The sequence below is a fragment of the Oryx dammah genome, unplaced genomic scaffold (genome assembly GCF_014754425.2).
Source record: "Oryx dammah isolate SB20612 unplaced genomic scaffold, SCBI_Odam_1.1 HiC_scaffold_10, whole genome shotgun sequence".
Taxonomy (NCBI): domain Eukaryota; kingdom Metazoa; phylum Chordata; class Mammalia; order Artiodactyla; family Bovidae; genus Oryx; species Oryx dammah.
This window is the reverse complement of record NW_024070194.1, coordinates 48,146,045-48,164,127: the sequence shown is the minus strand read 5'-3', so window position 1 is coordinate 48,164,127 and position 18,083 is coordinate 48,146,045. Positions and strand designations below refer to the sequence as shown.

At 38.6% G+C, this 18,083-nt stretch overlaps 1 protein-coding gene across 2 annotated transcripts in view; it reads right to left on the bottom strand.

Moving 5' to 3' along the window:
- LOC120869010 (mitochondrial poly(A) polymerase) overlaps positions 1 to 15,675 on the bottom strand; it is a 28,010-nt gene extending 12,335 nt beyond the window's left edge. The window contains exons 1-5 of one of the 2 annotated variants that reach the window (XM_040248034.1): positions 15,499 to 15,675; positions 10,836 to 11,008; positions 10,059 to 10,292; positions 8,208 to 8,432; positions 702 to 913 (exon numbers count right to left, since the gene is read on the bottom strand). In XM_040248034.1, coding sequence (XP_040103968.1) covers positions 702 to 913; positions 8,208 to 8,432; positions 10,059 to 10,292; positions 10,836 to 11,008; positions 15,499 to 15,652 — 998 coding nt within the window. In that variant the 5' untranslated portion in view covers positions 15,653 to 15,675. Of the gene's footprint in view, positions 1 to 701; positions 914 to 8,207; positions 8,433 to 10,058; positions 10,293 to 10,835; positions 11,009 to 15,185 lie in introns of both variants that reach the window. The other variant, XM_040248035.1, reaches the window with a different exon arrangement.
- Between the last annotated feature and the right edge of the window lie 2,408 nt (positions 15,676 to 18,083).

Below are 18,083 nucleotides of genomic sequence, written 5' to 3'. Positions count from 1 at the left end.
CTTATTAGGCTGCTCAGTCCACCATTTGCTTGACACAAAGTTGACTATGCTAAGCTGCTTAAGTCGTGTCCGACTCTGTGCGACCCCATAGACGGCAGCCCACCAGGCTCCCCCATCCCTGGGATTCTCCAGGCAAGAACACTGGAGTGGGTTGCCATTTCCTTTTCCAATGCAAAAAAGTGAAAAGTGAAAGTGAAGTCACTGAGTCATGTCCAACTCTCAGCGACCCCATGGACTGCAGCCCACCAGGCTCCTCCATCCATGGGATTTTCCAGGCAAGAGTACTAGAGTGGGGTGCCATAAAGTTGACTATATCTGGAGGCAATTCCGAGGACAAACTCAAGATGCCACTTTACTTTCTAAGTAAACTAGAAGGCTAGATACTCAGGAATTTTTGAGTTGTTATCAGGCTATATAAGTAGGAACAATGAAACACAGTTCTCAGAAGATGTTTATTAGGTATGTTAACATTTTAACATAGTATCTTAACATTTTATTAAGAACACAAAAAAAAAAGAAAAGAAAAACCCAATAGATATTATATAGTATAAGAGAAAGTACTTCCTACTTTTCAAGTTTTCACGTTTTAAAAAAATTACTAGTAAAGCATATTTGAGAGTCAAAAATCACTGTTTCTGCACAAGAAAAACTATGCTAATCCTTTGTAACATTCATTTAAGATGGTAAGTAAGAGACCATACCTATTGTTAGCAGTCAGATCACACTGAAATCCGGAGGCCTGGTGTGAGAACCTGACAAGCGGGCAGCGGGCATTCAGGATCCTCTGGACTCCCACACAGCCTGGGCCAAACTGGTCTAGGCACTCTCCTATCACAGAGAGGATCTTCTGAGTTGCAACTCTTTCTGAAGGAACGTTTTTCACTTGAAATTCCATCAGAAAATTTCCTGAGGTCTGAATAAAAAAAACATTAGCAAATAGCTTTTTATAAAAAGGAACTTCTGAAACTTTTCTAAAAGGATGCTCTAAGTCATTTCTGGTCAAAACACACATATACAAAACAAAAAATTAATAACCATACAGACACAAAAAATTCTCCATGCAATCACAGCCAAAAGCAGACCCAAAATCCTCAATTGTGAAAATGAAAAGACAATTGAAAGACTAGGAGAAAATATTTGCAAACAGTTTGACTGGACAAGGGCCAATATATACAAATGGCTCATACAACTCAGTGACAGAAACAAAAACCAAAGGAAAAAAAAAAGACCCAATCAAAAAATGTGTATAAGACCTAAATAGACATTTCTCCAAAGAAGACACACAGATGGCCAATAGTCATATGAAAAGATGCTCAACATCACTAATTACTAGAGAAACGTAAATCAAAGCTAAAATTAGGTGGGAGGGAGGTTCAAGAGGGAGGGGACATATGTATATCCATGGCTGATTCATGTTGATGTATGGCAGAAACTAACACAATATTGTAAAGCAATTATCCTTCAATTAAAAATAAATTAAAAAACAATTAAATATCACCTCACACCAGTCAGAACAGCCATCATTAAAAAGTCTACAAATAATAAATGCTGGAGAGGGTGAAGAGAAAAGGGAACCCTCCTACACTCTTCATGGAAATGCAAATTGGTGGAGCCACTATGGAAAACAGTATAGCGGTTCCCTTAAAAAAACAAAAATAGAGCTACCATATGATCCAAAACTCCATCTCTTGAGCATTTATCTGGAGAAAAATCTGAAAAGACAGATGCACCCCAATGCTCATGGCAGCACTATTTACAACAGACGAGACATACGGATAAAGACGATGTAATACACACACACACACGCACACGCACACGCACACGCACACGCACACGCACACGCACACACACACACACACACACACACACACACACACACACGAATACTACTCAGCCATAAAAAAGAACGAAATAATGCTATTTACACAACGTCAATGGACCAAAGATTACCATGAAGTCAGAAGGAGAAAGACAAATATATGATACCACTTATATGTGGAATTTAAAATATGATACAAATAAACTTATTTATAAAACAAAAACAGACTCATAGACATAGAAAACAAACTTATGGTTACCAAAGGGTATGGGGATAGGGAAGGGATAAATTAGGAGTTTAGAATTAGCAGATACAAACTGCTATATATAAAATGAACAATAAGGTCCTACTGTATAGCACAGATAACTATATTAAATATCCTGTGATAACCATAATGGAAAAGAATATGCAAAAGAATAGACACAACATATGTATAATGGAATCACTTTGCTGTACACCAGAAATGAACATGACATTGTAAATCAACTTATACTTCAATAAAAACATTAAAAAAAAATCTTCAGTTGTCCTTTGATTCTCTAGAGTATAAAATACTAACTTGAAAGATCATTGGCTTTTTATAATTGACTTATGTAATACTACACGTAGAACCACAGACTCTGTGAAGATATACATGCCCTTTCCAAGTGAGCCTTTCCATTTTCATAAGATCTGCAAACCCACAGTAGTTATAACAGGAAATACATGCATGAGAACAGCAGATCAACAGAAGGAAACAGACAATATAACTAGATGTAACTATAGGCATTTAATAGTTAATAAAATGAACTCTGCAAATTACTGCAGAAATGCTATTGAAAGAATGAGTCAAGTGGCCATCAAAAAAAGAAACTAGACTATTCCAAAACCAAAGTAAATTCACCACGGAGCAAAGAGTTCAATAAAAAAGGTTTTAATCAATAAAATACCAGAATACAATGGGAGCATGTTTATACAATCATAGAGTAAAGGATTCTCTAAGCATGACACAAAATTCCAGAACACACAAAAGAATATGAATGAATAAAAATGAAAACCATCTTAAGGCCACGCATATTTATTACTAGATAGAAGACAAATGAAGACAATAGTACATGTCACATAAAGGAATAATGTCCCTAATTTATGAAGGGTTTGCACAGAGCCCAATTCTACAAATGGTCAAAAACATTTGAATAGGAAATTAATAGAAGAAATAAAACTGAGCAAGAAACATAGTAAAAGATGTTCCTGTTTTCCAGAAACTAAGAGGAAATTAAAATAGCAATGAGGTTTTTTTGATTATCAGTCTGGCAAAAACAAAAAGGCTGACAGGACCAGCTTTGGAGGGTGAGGAGAAACACATCCATCCTGACAACAGGAGTGTAAACTGAGACATACTTTTGGGACAACTTCAATACTGAAATAGCAAAACTTTGAATATGTAAGATTTTGATTAGTTACTAAAATCCTAGGAAACCACCCCAAAGGAATGCTAATACAAATGAGCAGATATACAAGCTGTTCACTCACTGCAGCACTATTTGTGTGGTAGATACCTTTTAAAAGCTCTATCTAGCTTAAAGCCCTCTACCCTCAACCCGCCCCTCTTCAAGAACTCATTTCTCCTGAAAGGATCAAGGCCCTGACAATGCATGTGGACCAGACAGGGTTGCTGACATAAGCACCATGGAGGCTCCCCGTCACGGCCCAGTGTTTCCACCAGGAACTGCAGCTGAGGGTCAGAGGCTACCAGGTGGCTGAAATAGAACTCAGAAACTTTGGGGCAGGCACATGCTACACCACCTGGATGAAAATGTAAAGAAAATCGAAGTGGGGTGGGGAAAGGAGAGTGAAGGGGAGGAAGATATTAAACAAAGCAAACCCTGGAGAGAAACAGACCCTTTGTGGATTGTTGATCATTTATACTTGAGTTCTAGTCTTTTCCTAGGACTCACCCACACTCCTGATTCCTGAGTTCTAGGATGCTTCCTCTACTTCTTCTGTTTGTTTAAGCTGCTCTGGGTTGGTTTCTGTTATGCACAACCGAAGAATATTACCTACTACAGTTGGCAATAAAGCAGGAAAAAAGATACTGCTCCCTAACTAACGAAAAAGGACTGGTTATGAAATAAATTATGGTACATTGAAGCGACTTAGCAGCAGCAGCAGCATGGTACATTCATTCGATAGAGTATTCTGCAGCCATTTTTTAAAAGGATACAGTAGATTGAAGCTACGACATATATACAGATTTAGTTATAATCTTTTCCTAACTGTGCTTAACTCAGGCTAAAGAATAAAACAAGTCTGGAGAATTACAAACCAAAGTGGGGTACAGAGACACACAGAGCACCAAGAGGAAGGAGAGGTTCATGACGGCATACAGCAATCAAGGAAGCTGCTTTATGGAGGATGAATTTAAAAGTAGTCCTGCTTTTTGTTGTTGTTGTTGTTAATTTATTTTTATTTATTTAAAAATTAAAATTAAAAAATGCTCCTGTTCTTCATTATATTTCTAAGAAGTTTCTATTAGCAAAGTTATTATCTTAAATAAGCACATATTTCAGAATATAAATATATAACAACACTGCTTAAGTTAAACCTACATACAAAATTATGTCAAATTGTTTAGTGAGACTGGAGCACTGTCTTTTAAAATACTTTTTTCTAAATAGCTCTCCAGTTCAGAAATCTAACATCCAACTAAGTTTGCAACTCCTTCCTCCACTTCCAACAGAAAAAAAACTGTTTCTTACTGTCTACCAATCCTCTCAAACATTCTATGAATTGGTTCTATAGTACCAATCCAGTTTTACAGCTAGGAAAATCAAGGCATAGAGAAGGTAAATAACTCACCCATTGTCACACTTACAGCTGTAAGTAGAAGAATGATTAATCTGCACTGTGGCTCCTGAGCCCAAGTTTTCACCATCACAACATATTGTTAGCCATGTTAATTATTTAGTATAAAAATAGCCTAATGTAACTTAAGCGTCCCCGCCAGGAATTTAATACAACTTCAAGAAATAAAAGCATGTTAGTCTTAGTAAGACTGATCCGTTTCACTGTGATGTGTTTTATATTCCTTGGCCAGTTTTGACTCTGTAATTATACACCGAGCAGACAGGCACTGTGTGGGATGAGCAAATGAACAGACGTGGTCTTTGTTCTGCCCATGCTTATGATACAGTGAGAGACACAGATCAACCACTAACTAAAGGTAGCCCAGGAGGAATCTGGAGACAGAAAGATGAGCAAGATGCTGCAAAAAAGGAGTGATTAATTTTGACTGGAGTAGAGAAAAAAAAATCAAGTACGGTTTTAAGAAGATGGAATCAGAACTAGGCCTTGCAAGCTGCTTAGGAATGGCAGTCAGGAATGGAAGGAAACAGCACTCCTCACTGAAGAGACATAACAATTGTTTAGTTGTTATCCACATCATAAAAGTGCCTTGCTGCTGTTAGGTAATTAAGTGATGTGACTGAAAACCTGGTGTGTGAAGATACAGAATGACAAATTATCACTAAAATGAATTACGAAACAGATCATTTCAATTCTATGTTAAAAAGAACAGTTCTAAGTTTGTGGATGATCCAATCTGTGTTTTAAGGTAACTTCAGCAGAACCTGAGGGCTAGAATACCAAGGCATGAGGCGAGGAATACGTGGAAAGCAAGATGTTGTTATAATCATTTAACTGAGAATTTATAAGGGACCCTGTGACTGCAGCTTTGAGGATATAAATGAAGAGGCAGGCCTAAAAGATTAGCTTAGATTTCTTTGCTTAGGTGATAGCAAATATCAGGAAAGCTAAAATGCCACTAATTAACATGTGACACATAAATAAGAACTTTCATAAAAACTTAAGAACATTAACAAGGAGATGAATATAAACTTTTGTTTTCAAAATGTTAAGTTTGAAGTTTCAACTAGACAGTCACACAGAGAAGATTATTAATTTGAAATACATAAGAAAGAAAAGTCATAGAAACCTAAGAGTGTACAAAAATGCAGAAGTTTTTCCAAATCAAAGTTGCAATTAAGTTAAAGCCCCTCTTATATTGTTTGGGATGATACCAGACACACTGATTAACTTTACTCTGTCAGACATGCATGTTAATAAACCATAAGTGGGATATAAAATCTCTAAACTGTAAATGGAAAGAAAGTAAGGGATGAAAAGGCAGAATAAAGAAACAATTCAACAGGAGGAAGAAAGGAAGGAAAAGCATAGAAAATAGGAAATAAAAAATTAAACAGTAGAAATAAAATCAAATTTTACCAGTAATAATAAATAAAAAGACTCAAAGATTGGAGTAAAAGCATAAAATTCAGTGATTTGCTATTTATACCCAAAATATAACAACATATGTTGCTGAGAGAATATCAACAATCTCAGAAAGAGCCTCTTAATGAGGATAAAAGACTGAAAAAGCTGACTTAAAACTCAACATTTCAAAAACCAAGATCATGGCATCCTGTCCCATCACTTGATGGCAAATAGATGGGGGAAAAGTGGAAACAGTGATGGATTTTCTTTTCTCGAGCTCCAAAATCACTGCAGACTATGACTGCTGCTGCTGCTAAGTCACTTCTGTCATGTCCAACTCTGTGCGACCCCATAGATGGCAGCCCACCAGGCTCCCCCGTCCCTGGGATTTTCCAGGCAAGAACACTGGAGTGGGTTGCCATTTCCTCCTCCAATACATGAAAGTGAAAAGTGAAAGGGAAGTTGCTCAGCCGTGTCCGAATCTTAGCGACCCCATGGACTGCAGCCTACTAGGCTCCTCCGTCCATTGAGATTTTCTAGGCAAGAGTACTGGAGTGGGGTGCCATCGCCTTCTCCGACTATGACTGCAGCCATGAAATTAAAACATGCTTGCTCCTTAGAAGGAAAGCTATGACAAACCTAGTCAGCATATTAAAAGCAGAGACACCACTTTGCCGTCAAAGGTCCATCTAGTCAAAGCTATGGTTTTCCAGTAGTCATATATGGATGTGAGAGTTGGACCATAAAGAAGACAGCACCAAAGAACTGATGCTTCTGAACTGTGGTGTTGGAAAAGACTCTTGAGAGTCCCTTGGACACCAAGATCATCAAATCAGTCAATCCTAAAGGAAATCAACTCTGGAAATTCATTAGAAGGACTGACCCTGAAGTTGAAGCTCCAATACTTTGGCCATCTGATGCGAAGAGCTTCAGTTCAGTTCAGTTCAGTCGCTCAGTTGTGTCTGACTCTTTGCGACTCCATGGACTGCAGCACACCAGGTTTTCCTGTCCACCACCAGCTCCCGGAGCCTACTCAAACTCACGTTCATCGAGTCAGTGATGCCATCCAATCATCTCATCCTGTCGTCCCCTTCTCCTCCCTCATTCAATCTTTCCCAGCATCAGGGTCTTTTCAGATGAGTCAGTTCTTTGCATCAGGTGGCTGAAGTATTGGAGCTTCAGCTTCAGCATCATTCCTTCCAATGAATATTCAGGACTAATTTCCTTTAGGATGGACTGGTTGGATCTCCTTGCAGTCCAAGGGACTCTCAAGAGTCTTCTCCAACACCACAGTTCAAAAGCATCAATTCTTTGGCACTCAGCTTTCTTTACAGTTCAACTCTCACATCCATACATGACTATTGGAAAAACCATAGCTTCTCACTGGAAAAGACCCTGATGCTGGGAAAGATTGAGAGCAGGAGGAGAGGGGGCAACAGAGGATGGACGGCTGGATGGCATCACTGACTCAATGGACTTGAGTGTGAGCAAGTTCCAGGAGAGAGTGAAGGACAGGGAAGCCTGGCACACTGCAGTCCATGGGGTCTCGAAGAGTCAGACATGACTTAGCAACTGAACAAAAAAATGTGAAAGCTGAAAATAGTGATACAGAAGAAGGTTTCTGAGACAGATAACAAGCGGCCATCTTAAACAAAAAAGAATTCAAAGAAAAGGCATTTACAGAGATGATGGACATAACAATGATAAATGAACAACCTGATAAAAAGGTATAATGATCATATACTTCTTTGAATACAATAAAAATCAGAATTCTGAGAAACGAATGGAAGCAAATAACATGAGATGTAAAAAGTAGGTTATGTAGATAAAATGGTTAGTTAATATACACATAATCTAAAAAACACAGTAAGTAACCTTGGTCTACCCCCAAAATTTCTCAACCCCCAAAAGGAACAAACATTTCATTACATGTTTAAGATATTCACAAAAAATGACCACGTATTAGACCAATGCAAAGAAGATTTTACAGTTCCAAAGAAGCAGTATCAAATAGACTTTACTCTGTAACCACACTGCCTCTTAAGCTTAGAAATCAAGTTATAATTTTATTAAGTCCAAAGATTTCCTTTATTTCTTCTAATAATTTTAACTTTGTGATTTAAAGAAATGCAGTTACCTTTTGAGCAGTAAATTTTCCAATTTCATCTAGATCCAAGAACATGTCCAAATCACATCCTAGTTTCCCAAAACTATTCACTGAGGAGCCAAAGGGTCTGACTGCACAGTCCGGAAAGTACGCAGCTGCTACATCTTCAATGAGAGAGCAGGTGAGATATCGGAGCCTGGTGTTTTCCTCTGTGAGCTGGAATTCCCTCAAGAGAATGTTCAGCTGATCATCTACCTAGCTGGCCAAAACAAAAGAACAAAATACAGAAAATGTTCAGGTCATGTTGCATAATGGTCATTTTATTTCAGATATTTGATGGCTTAGGAGACCGACTTTAAAAATACACAATCTTTTTACATTGAGCCTTATTACAAATGCCCTTTAAAAAGTACTGAGGAATGAGGAATGAGGAAGGATACCAGCAAAATAAGATGGCTAGAATTAAAACTATGACTGTTCTTAGGCACTGAGTATAAAGTATTGTTTCAGGAAAATGAAAACAGTAAAGTGCTCTAGTAGACGAGGCAGAAATAACCACAAAGCTGGACATTTAAAGGAAGTTGCAGGGGAGAGGAGAGCCAATGTTAAAGGCAAGAAACACTAGAAAGCAGCAGTTTCAGGAATGAAGGCCCACGATCCCCCAGTTCCTTAGAACAACAGTCCTGTATGTTCCCTAGGAGACTAGTGTTAAATGATCATACCATGAAGGTACATGCTGGAACTTAAATATTCATATTTAAAATAAAACCACAGCCTTAAAGGCCCACAAAGGAGAAGAAATATAAAAGGTTAGAAGTTTTAAAAATTAGAAAAATACCCCCAAATAGTATATTTTGATAAAACCATAAAGAGAATCTTGAAAAGAACTAGCTAAATCTTTGACTAGTCTGTAAGAAAAACCAAAACTAATATAAACATCATGGCATCTGGTCCCATAGCTTCATGGCAAATAAAAGGGGGAACAATGGAAACAGTGACAGACTTTATTTTCTTGGGCTCCAAAATCACTGCAGATGGTGACTGCAGCCATGAAATTAAAAGACATTTTCTTCTTGGAAAAAAGGCTATGACTAACCTAGACAGCATATTAAAAAGCAGAGACATTATTTGGCCAACAAAGGTCTGTATAGTTACACCTACGGTTTTTCTGATAGTCATGTACAGATATGAGAGCTGGACCATAAAGAAGGCTGAGCACCAAAGAATTGATGCTTTCGAACTGTTGTGTTAGAGAAGACTCTTGAGAGCCCCTTGGACAACAAGAAGATCCAACCAGTCAATCCTAAAGGAAATCAGTCCTGAATATTCATTGGAAGGACTGAGGCTGAAGCTGAAGCGCACCTGATGCGAAGAGCCAACTCATTGGAAAAGACCCCGATGCTGGGAAAGACTGAAGGCAAGAGGAGAAGGGGGTGACAGAGGATGAGATGGTGGTATCACCAACTCAATGGACGTGAGTTTGAGCAAACTCTGGGAGATGGTAAAGGACAGGGAAACCTGGCGTGCTACCATGGGGTTGCAAAGAGTCAGATACAACTGAGCAACTGACCAACAACTACAAACATTATTAGAGCAGAAAAAAAGAGATAAAACCAGAAATAAGATCTTTTAGTTTACAAAAAGAATGTCATATACAATTATATGTCTGACAAGAGAGAGAAAACTAGAATAATCCAAAGGCCCCAAACTTTGGAAGAATGTGATTACTTCTTATGATCACAAATGGTGCATCTTTTACTTTTCACTTGGTCAGTATGCTCCGTAATTTGAATATTTAATAATATTTAATAAAAACTTAAAATGTACAAAACAAGTCAAATACACATATATCAAGTTGGGAAAGTATACCTAAAAACTTACACTTTCTGCACAACAAAGTAACTGATAAAGCTTCTTGCTTGAAGGAGAAGACTGGTTACTACATTGAATACTTGACAGTTCAGATGTCTGGTTTACTGAATTTCTCAATTTTAAATTGAAATAACGTGACTTGAATGGAATTGCAGCCTCAGGGCCCAGGCTTGGAGTCCGGGTTATATTCTGCAATGAAGTTACACTTTCCTTCTGACAAAATTCTACAACAGCGTAAAGACCCTAGATCAAAAACAAGAATAGAATACATTCCTAAATACTATTCATATTTTTAAATTAATAGTGTTTTAGTTCATATTTCAAAGCAATTATCACAACATGAAAAACGTTCATTATTAAAATCTACAATGGTATGCACACAAGCAATGGTTTTAAACCATTATAAGCAGATCAATAAAAGGAACACTATAAAATGGTATGAGTTAAGTGAAGCTGAAAATAATGCTGACACAGAAAAAAAGACCTCCCACTGGCTCCAATGCCTAAGATAATGGAATGATTTAAAGTAGTCAAATTATCATTCAGTAATAATTCTGCTTATAATTCTGTAATACTCCTATAAGGACTTCTCACATTAAAAAAAAAACCTCATTAAAGAAATTTAGATTAAAAAAAGCTGTAGGATATCAACAGAAAATATAACTTTACCATGTTGCAAAGGCAAGAGAGCAAGAAATAACTAAATATATATATATATATTATATATATATATAATATATATATATATATATGACTATTAAGTCAGACTGTTTCTCAAATACTTACAAAACTTTCATAGAAGAAGTGGGTGTTAATAGGTCCATGCTGGGATAAGAACTTGAGAAACTTCTTCTCATTGATTTTGTTTGGGCAGTGGATCAACACAGTCCGCTGGGCCTGCTCTCGTCTCTCGTTTTGCACCTCAGAGAATCTCTTTTTTGGAGTCCTGTCTTCAGAGCCTATGAATGAGACAAAGACATTACCAACACACGTAAAATTTAAAGCATCTCTTGATAAGGTATATAAAGACTGTACACTTGACTACAGTCAACTTTATCCTAACTTCATCTTATTTCTTCTCCTCCTTTATCAAAGTGAAGTTGTGCTCCTCTCAATCTTTCTATTACCATTCCGTTGTGATTACCATTAAGCCGTCCACTGTTTTGATTGACTATATTCAATGAATAGCGCTAAAAAGGGAGTGTTCCATAAAATTTTCAAAGCAAAACCAGAAAAGTAAAACCACTTTTATAAATACACATGTAAGAAGTCTATATAAGCTGTAACATTTCAAAGTCTAAAAGAAATACAAGTCTAAGTGCAATGAAACAAAGGTACCAAAGTCCCCTTTATAAAATAATCTTTTTAAGAAAGCCTTATTCTTTGACTTCTTGCTGTGTTCCCAGTCTGGTCTAAGCCCCGTGGCCTGAGTATGAAGCGCCCAGCACCTTGGCCCCTTCTCACCCACGTTAACTTTCACCACCTCCTCCTCCTCCACACTGCGCACCTACAGTGCTCTTCACACGACACCATCACACACACTATGAACTTTCACAGCCTCTTCTCTCTGGCTGCAATGCCCACCTTCTCATTTTCTGTCTCACAAACTCCCATTCATCCTGCAAACTGTGCTCAGGTCTGTGGAGACTTCTGACTCTTCTTGGCAGAATCGCCTCCACTCTGCAAAACCTCACTTCAACATCTCTGGAAGAATGTCAGTCACAGTGTTGTATTTACTTTAACAACACAGAAGAGAACCTGTCTTCCATCCTTGGGACAAGGATGACCTCAGTCTACTGACAGCCTTTCCACCTGGTCCCTATTTCCTTCTTTTTTTTAATGGTCCAAGTTTTTCTATCCACTTTTCCAGTTGTAATTACCACCTCGATCTTCTTGCTGCTGATATTTACTGAGTCTACACTGATGTTCCACTGCTAATTGTAAAAGTAAAATCAAACTGCAAAATTTCATAGAGTAAATGTATAAATCCTCCTCCAGTTCTAATACCCAAGTATTAAATGTGATACTTTTCCAGACATTTTCAAGGCATATATAAACATATGCATCTGTACCTCTCCAGAGATAAACATTTTTCACACAACTGAAATTACTGAAAATGTACTGTACATTCTGCTCTGTAATATGCTTTTAAATATTTAATACACTGTCCTATCTTTTCATATCAGTAGATATATATTTACCTCATTTAAAAAATAACTGCATAAGTATTCTTGGATATTTATGGTAATTTAATTAATCCTCTATGATAAATATTTAGATGGTTTACCTTTATCACCATCACAAGCAACACTGCAGTGTCATCAGTATACAATGTTTTTGTACTTTTATGCAAGTATTTGCCTGCAGTTGGACTACTGAGGAGGAACAGACACTGAATTTGAGAAGAGATCGAGAAGTTTGTTGAATGATGGAGAAACATGCTTGAAAGGACAGGAGGTGAGGGGGGAAGGCAGAGTCTACAGGACTAATAGCTGTGGCCTTGAACAACAGAAGGTACGAATGATGTAGACAGAACAAAGTCATGAAAACAAGGGTCAGAAAGTTCAGGTAATGTAAGTTCATTTCCTTGTAAAAAGGCTTGTCAAATGTACAGAGAACACAAAGTGGGAAGGAAAAAGTAGTAAGTGCTAATATTTTAAGACAGATTCAAATTTTCAGTGGTCGTGATAACAATCTGATAAGCAAAAACACAGAGAATATTGTCCTTCATTTAGAATCAAAAACAACATAAACACACAGGCACATAACGGGGGTTGGGGGTGAGGTGGGAGGAGGGAAGGGATCAGCTAGCAGTAGATATATAAAAGAACAAAACTGTGATCTGATGAAAGTTCAGTATAAGCCAAGGGAATGTATTAACTTCTGGGGTGAGAATGGGAGAAGATAGATATAAAATCCAAGTTCAAGGGGTACTGTCACTTTTTCACTATTCACTGGTCAGGCCACACGTAGAGTACACGCTCTGCTCCAGACATTAGGGATCTGAAGGATGCTGATTAACCAGAGAGAATCTGGAAAGAAGTAATAAAAGGTCTAAAACTCTGGTAGGGAAGCACTGCAAAGAAAGAGGGGATTTACAACCTGGAACAAACCAGCGCGAACCCAACAGCGCAGCACTTTCCAGTTTTCACAAAAACACTCTCTTCTGAATCTCATAATAACCTTTTGAGATAGACAGGGTAAGTATCATTAATGATGAAAAAACAAATCAAACATCTAACAAGCTGGGTAGCCTCCTAAAGAGCTCAGCTGCTCCTTGGTTGCCTGACACATGTCCCCTGTCTGTGCCAGGCACAACCCTGTCTGTGAGGTTGTAGGGGGTGGCTGTCAATAGCTATCTTCCCATACATGTGCCCACACCCCACTAGGCGGGCCAGGACTCTCAAATGATTTGAAACAGCTCCTCTTGGTCCAGTAGGTGAGGGTGGTGGGGTGGGGTGGGGTGATGATCAAAAACTCTTTCTTAGATCTTTCAAATTCAGGCAAAAGATTATTCTCCCACTGGACAAAGTCGCAAGCTACTACTAGTGGCCATTCCTCCCCACCTCACCATTAACAAGCTGCAGAAGAAGAACCTGAGATAAGGAGGCCGCCACAAGAACAGCCGAGGAAATAACTCACTCTCATCACATTCATCCAGGTGACCTTAAAGCAGTCATGTCTCCTTCTGGAGTTTGGTTACATGGTTGGTGGATCCTCCCTTTAATTTGAGTTAGTTTCTGTCATCTGCACCCAGAGTCCTGAACAATACAAATTCTTGTTCTTAAATCAGGGTTCTTTCCATTTCTCACATGAAAGCTATGTCAAAACTAAGACCAACAGGGAAATGGGAAATTAGTAGCTTTAGCTCATTATAGATATTTTCTAGCCATCTGAGCCTCATCAAAAATGAACTGACTGATTTATGAAACAGGGTGTTCCTTGTTATAAGAAAATGTTACTAGCAAAGCTTTGGCAATGAGTTCTCGCACTGAGTGAATAACTCAACTGCGTATTTCTCAATTTTCTTCTAATTATAAAATTATATAGAATAATCATCTACTTCTCTTTAAAAATAGAAAAGCAATTCAAATGAGGATTTTGTTACTTGTTATGCCTCACCAGAATCTCTAAATATTTAGCCAGTTATATTACCCTAATGATACAAAATGAAACACATTTCCTAAGGAAAACAAAAAGGTTCTACTAAATGAAGCATTGGAATCAGAAGGGTTTATTCTTACCTTTGCTACTGAATAGCTGAATAAGCTTGAACCACTTACTGGCCACCTGGACTAACTTGTTTCTATATCTATAAAATGGACTAATAATAATTCCTTCCAAACTGAGTTCACATAGTTCTGTATCTCAAAGAGCACATGAAAATACTCTAAAATTAAGCCACTATAGTCATGTTAAATTATAATAGCTTCTTTGGCAGAAGTCTTACTCAAATTTTCGGTCACTTAAAAGAAATTCTAACAGAAGCAGTTTCTACTACACACAATCCAATCAGCATTTCAATGAACTGTCATATGAAGCAATATTTCCCACTCACTGTCAATGAGTCTCTCAAACAGTCTGATGAGGACAGCAACCCTATCATTTATTTTAGGGAAAAACACTTTCCTGGTTTAGCATGTTTTAGAGTTGTTCCCAGAAATAATTTCATATCTTAAAATTCCAGCTCCAAGAAATGGTGTTTAACAGCGGGACTCGAGGTATAAATTAACTCAGCTGCAAACCACTCAGCACCTTGGGCCTCTGTCTAAATCTCTAAAATGGAAACAATGACACATCTCCTGCCAGATTGCTTTAAGAATTGTAAACAGCGTATACGCATCTCTTAGGTTTCAAGAGGGGTGGCTGGACTTCTGAACACACCAACACATAAACTTAAAACTCCTGCCTGTTCCAGCCCCTGCAGATCTGCTATCAGGCTGATTTTGTTCAAAATGGTCAGAAGAATAAAGCAAAAGGCAGTAACTTCAGAGGCAGAGCCTCCACTGGAGGACCAGGGATCCCAGTTACTCATTCATCAAGGCTTCGCTCGGCCTCCATCAGCAACTTGGGAGCATCAAAATGTTACATTTGTGAGCTAGGAAGCTACCGAAAAAGGAACTGTGGAATCGCTACCATTACTGGCAACAATGTTTCGCCAAACTGTCAAACAGTGGCAAATTGTGTTCCTGGCCTGCAAACGAGCCTTGAACGACTTCATTGCTGGACACGGAGTCCCCGAAGGCAGAAATGTCACAAACCCCGCTACGACCACGAGCCACGGCGGCGGCTCTAGATTCCCCGAGCGCGGTCAGACGAGGTCGGGACACCTCTCCGATGGTCAAAGGCTCCCCGGCCGCTTCCACAGGTCAAGCGCCCGCCCGCGACTCCAGACTCTTCCTCCTGCCCTGGCCCGAGGCGGATCGCGGCTACAGCCCCGGCACCACACCTGTCTCCGCGCTCCCCGAGGACTGCTCTTCTCTCCTGAGGTCTGCGGCCACCGTTCCTGGGCAACTGAGAAGCCTGCGAAGAGGGCGCTGGACTTGGCTTCTCTGAACGCGCAGGGACAAACGGGTCAACAGCCCCACTCCGCAAGCCGCCATTGTCAAAGCGGCAGAAGCACGAACGAAGGAGCACCGGGCTTCCGCGCATGCGCGCTGAGGCGAAAAGGATGGGAAGCCTAGAGGGTCAAACTAAGCAAAGGACGTTTCCCTTAGATAATAAGATGCGAGTTGAATAAGGATACCTGAGCTTTCTGACATGTTTTCAATAGTTCCACTCTCCCACGGTTCTCTGAAAGAAGACGCTCAAGAGAACGAGCAGGCGACTTACTCTTTCACACTGAAAATAGAACCAGAGACGGGGGCATGAGGAAGGGGCGCTGACTTGGGAATCTTAAGAATATAATAAACTCAACACTTTTTCATTACCAAACTCTAAGCCTGAAATTCTTACAACAGTCCTGTGACGTAGGAACTCTTACCATGCCCATTTATTTATGGGGAAGTTAAGGCTTAGAGAAGTTAGGTAACATTCCTAAAGTTCTACAGCCAGACTGGGATAGAAATAGAAGTTAAACCTAGGTTTAATAGGGTTTCCCTTCCTCCCTCCCTCTCGCTCTCCCTCCCTGTCATTTTTTGGTAACATTTTTATTGCGATTTAATTCATATACTACAAAATACACCCCTTTAGGTTCATCATTCAGTGATTGTTAGTATATTCACGAAAATGGACACCAATCACCGTTATTTTTAGAAACACTTTCATTACCTCCAAAAGAAACCTTGTCCCCCTGTCAGCTACCACCCCGAACCACCACACTCCCCCCAGCACTAAATAACCACTTATCTACTCTGTGTGTCTATGGAATTGCCTTTCTGGACATTTCATATACATGGAATCATATGAGGTGTTTTTTTTTTTTTTTGTCACTAGCTTCTTTCACTGGATACAATCATTTCAAGGTTGAACCATGTTGTAGCATATATCTGCACCTTATTTCTTTCTGTGGCAGAATAACATTCCATTGTGTGACTATGCCGATAACATTCCATTGTGTGACTCTGCCGCAAGTGGTTATCCAGTCATCACTTCATGGGCCTTTGGGTTGTCTCCACCTCTTTGTTACTATAAATAATGCTGCTATAAATTTTCATGTACAAGTTTTTGTGTGAGCATATGTTTTCACTTCTGTTGGATACATACCTAGGAGAGAATTGGTGGGTCATATGTTTAACTTTTTGAGGAACTGCAGGCTATTTTCCATAGCTGCTGAATCATATTCATTCTCACGACTAGTTTATGAGTGTTCCAGTTTCTCTACATTCTTGTCAATACTCCTTATCTGTTTTATTTATTTATTTATTCCATTCTATTTTTGTTCAATAGAATTCTAATTATAAAAAGTTTTTAGACTAAGTATGTCCACACATTAATTTAGCCATTTAAAAATTAAATGTAGAATTCTTGAAGGATAGTGGACAGTGTCTTATTTTTTAAACTGTGTGGTGGGGCTACAGTTGTTCATTGGATCAGAATTATTCTTACCATACACATGTTTATAAATGTTATTTTGTATCTACTCAATATTTAATACAAAGTTACATTCACGTCAATGAGTATTTTCTTGTTAATGACTGCTCTTTTGGAAAGTCCAGCACATGTACATTTTGGTCAATAAGTTGGTGATTCTGGTTAGCTGAGGTCAGTTCATTCAGGTTTCTCTATGTCTATCAATAATTTACCCTACATTGCTAAGGAATAGGTAGATGGGGGAGGGAAGGAATGGAAGGTTGGGACTGACAGATGTGAACTATTATATATAGAATGGATAAGCAACAAGGTCCCATTGTATGGCACAGGGAACCATATTCAATTCCTGTGGTTATTATAGTGGAAAAGAATATGAAAAAAAGAATATATATGTAAAACAATCATTTTGCTGAAATTGAAAACCAGCAGAAATTAACACAACATTATATATGTCAATTTAAAAAAGTTACTCCCATAGATTCTCCCAAACATGGATAAAAAGAGCCAAATTTTGAGGTATTACGAATATTTGTTACAGATGGCAGCCTTAATTTATTGACTTACAGAGTTTAGCTTCTATTGTGGATTGAATCGTGCCCATCCCATCTAAAGTTATCCTAACCCCCAGGAACTCAGAATGTGACCTTATTTAGTGATAGGGTTATTATAGGTGTAATCAGTTAAGATAAGGTCATAGTGAAGCAGGGGCAGGGAGTATAACTGGTGTCCTTATAAGAAGGCAGCCAGGTGAAGCCAGACACACAGAAAGCATGATGAGTGATGACAAGGTGGAGACTGGAGAGATGTAGCCAAAAGATGGCCGGCAAGCCACAGAATTCTCCTACAGGCTTCAGAAAGAACACAACCTTGCTAACACCTTGACTTTGGATTTCTATCCTTCAGAATGGTGAGACAATAAATTTCTATTATTTTAAACCACCTAAATGGTACTATCTGATGAGGAGGGAAATTAGGGGCTGAGGGGCATAGAAATCAGACACT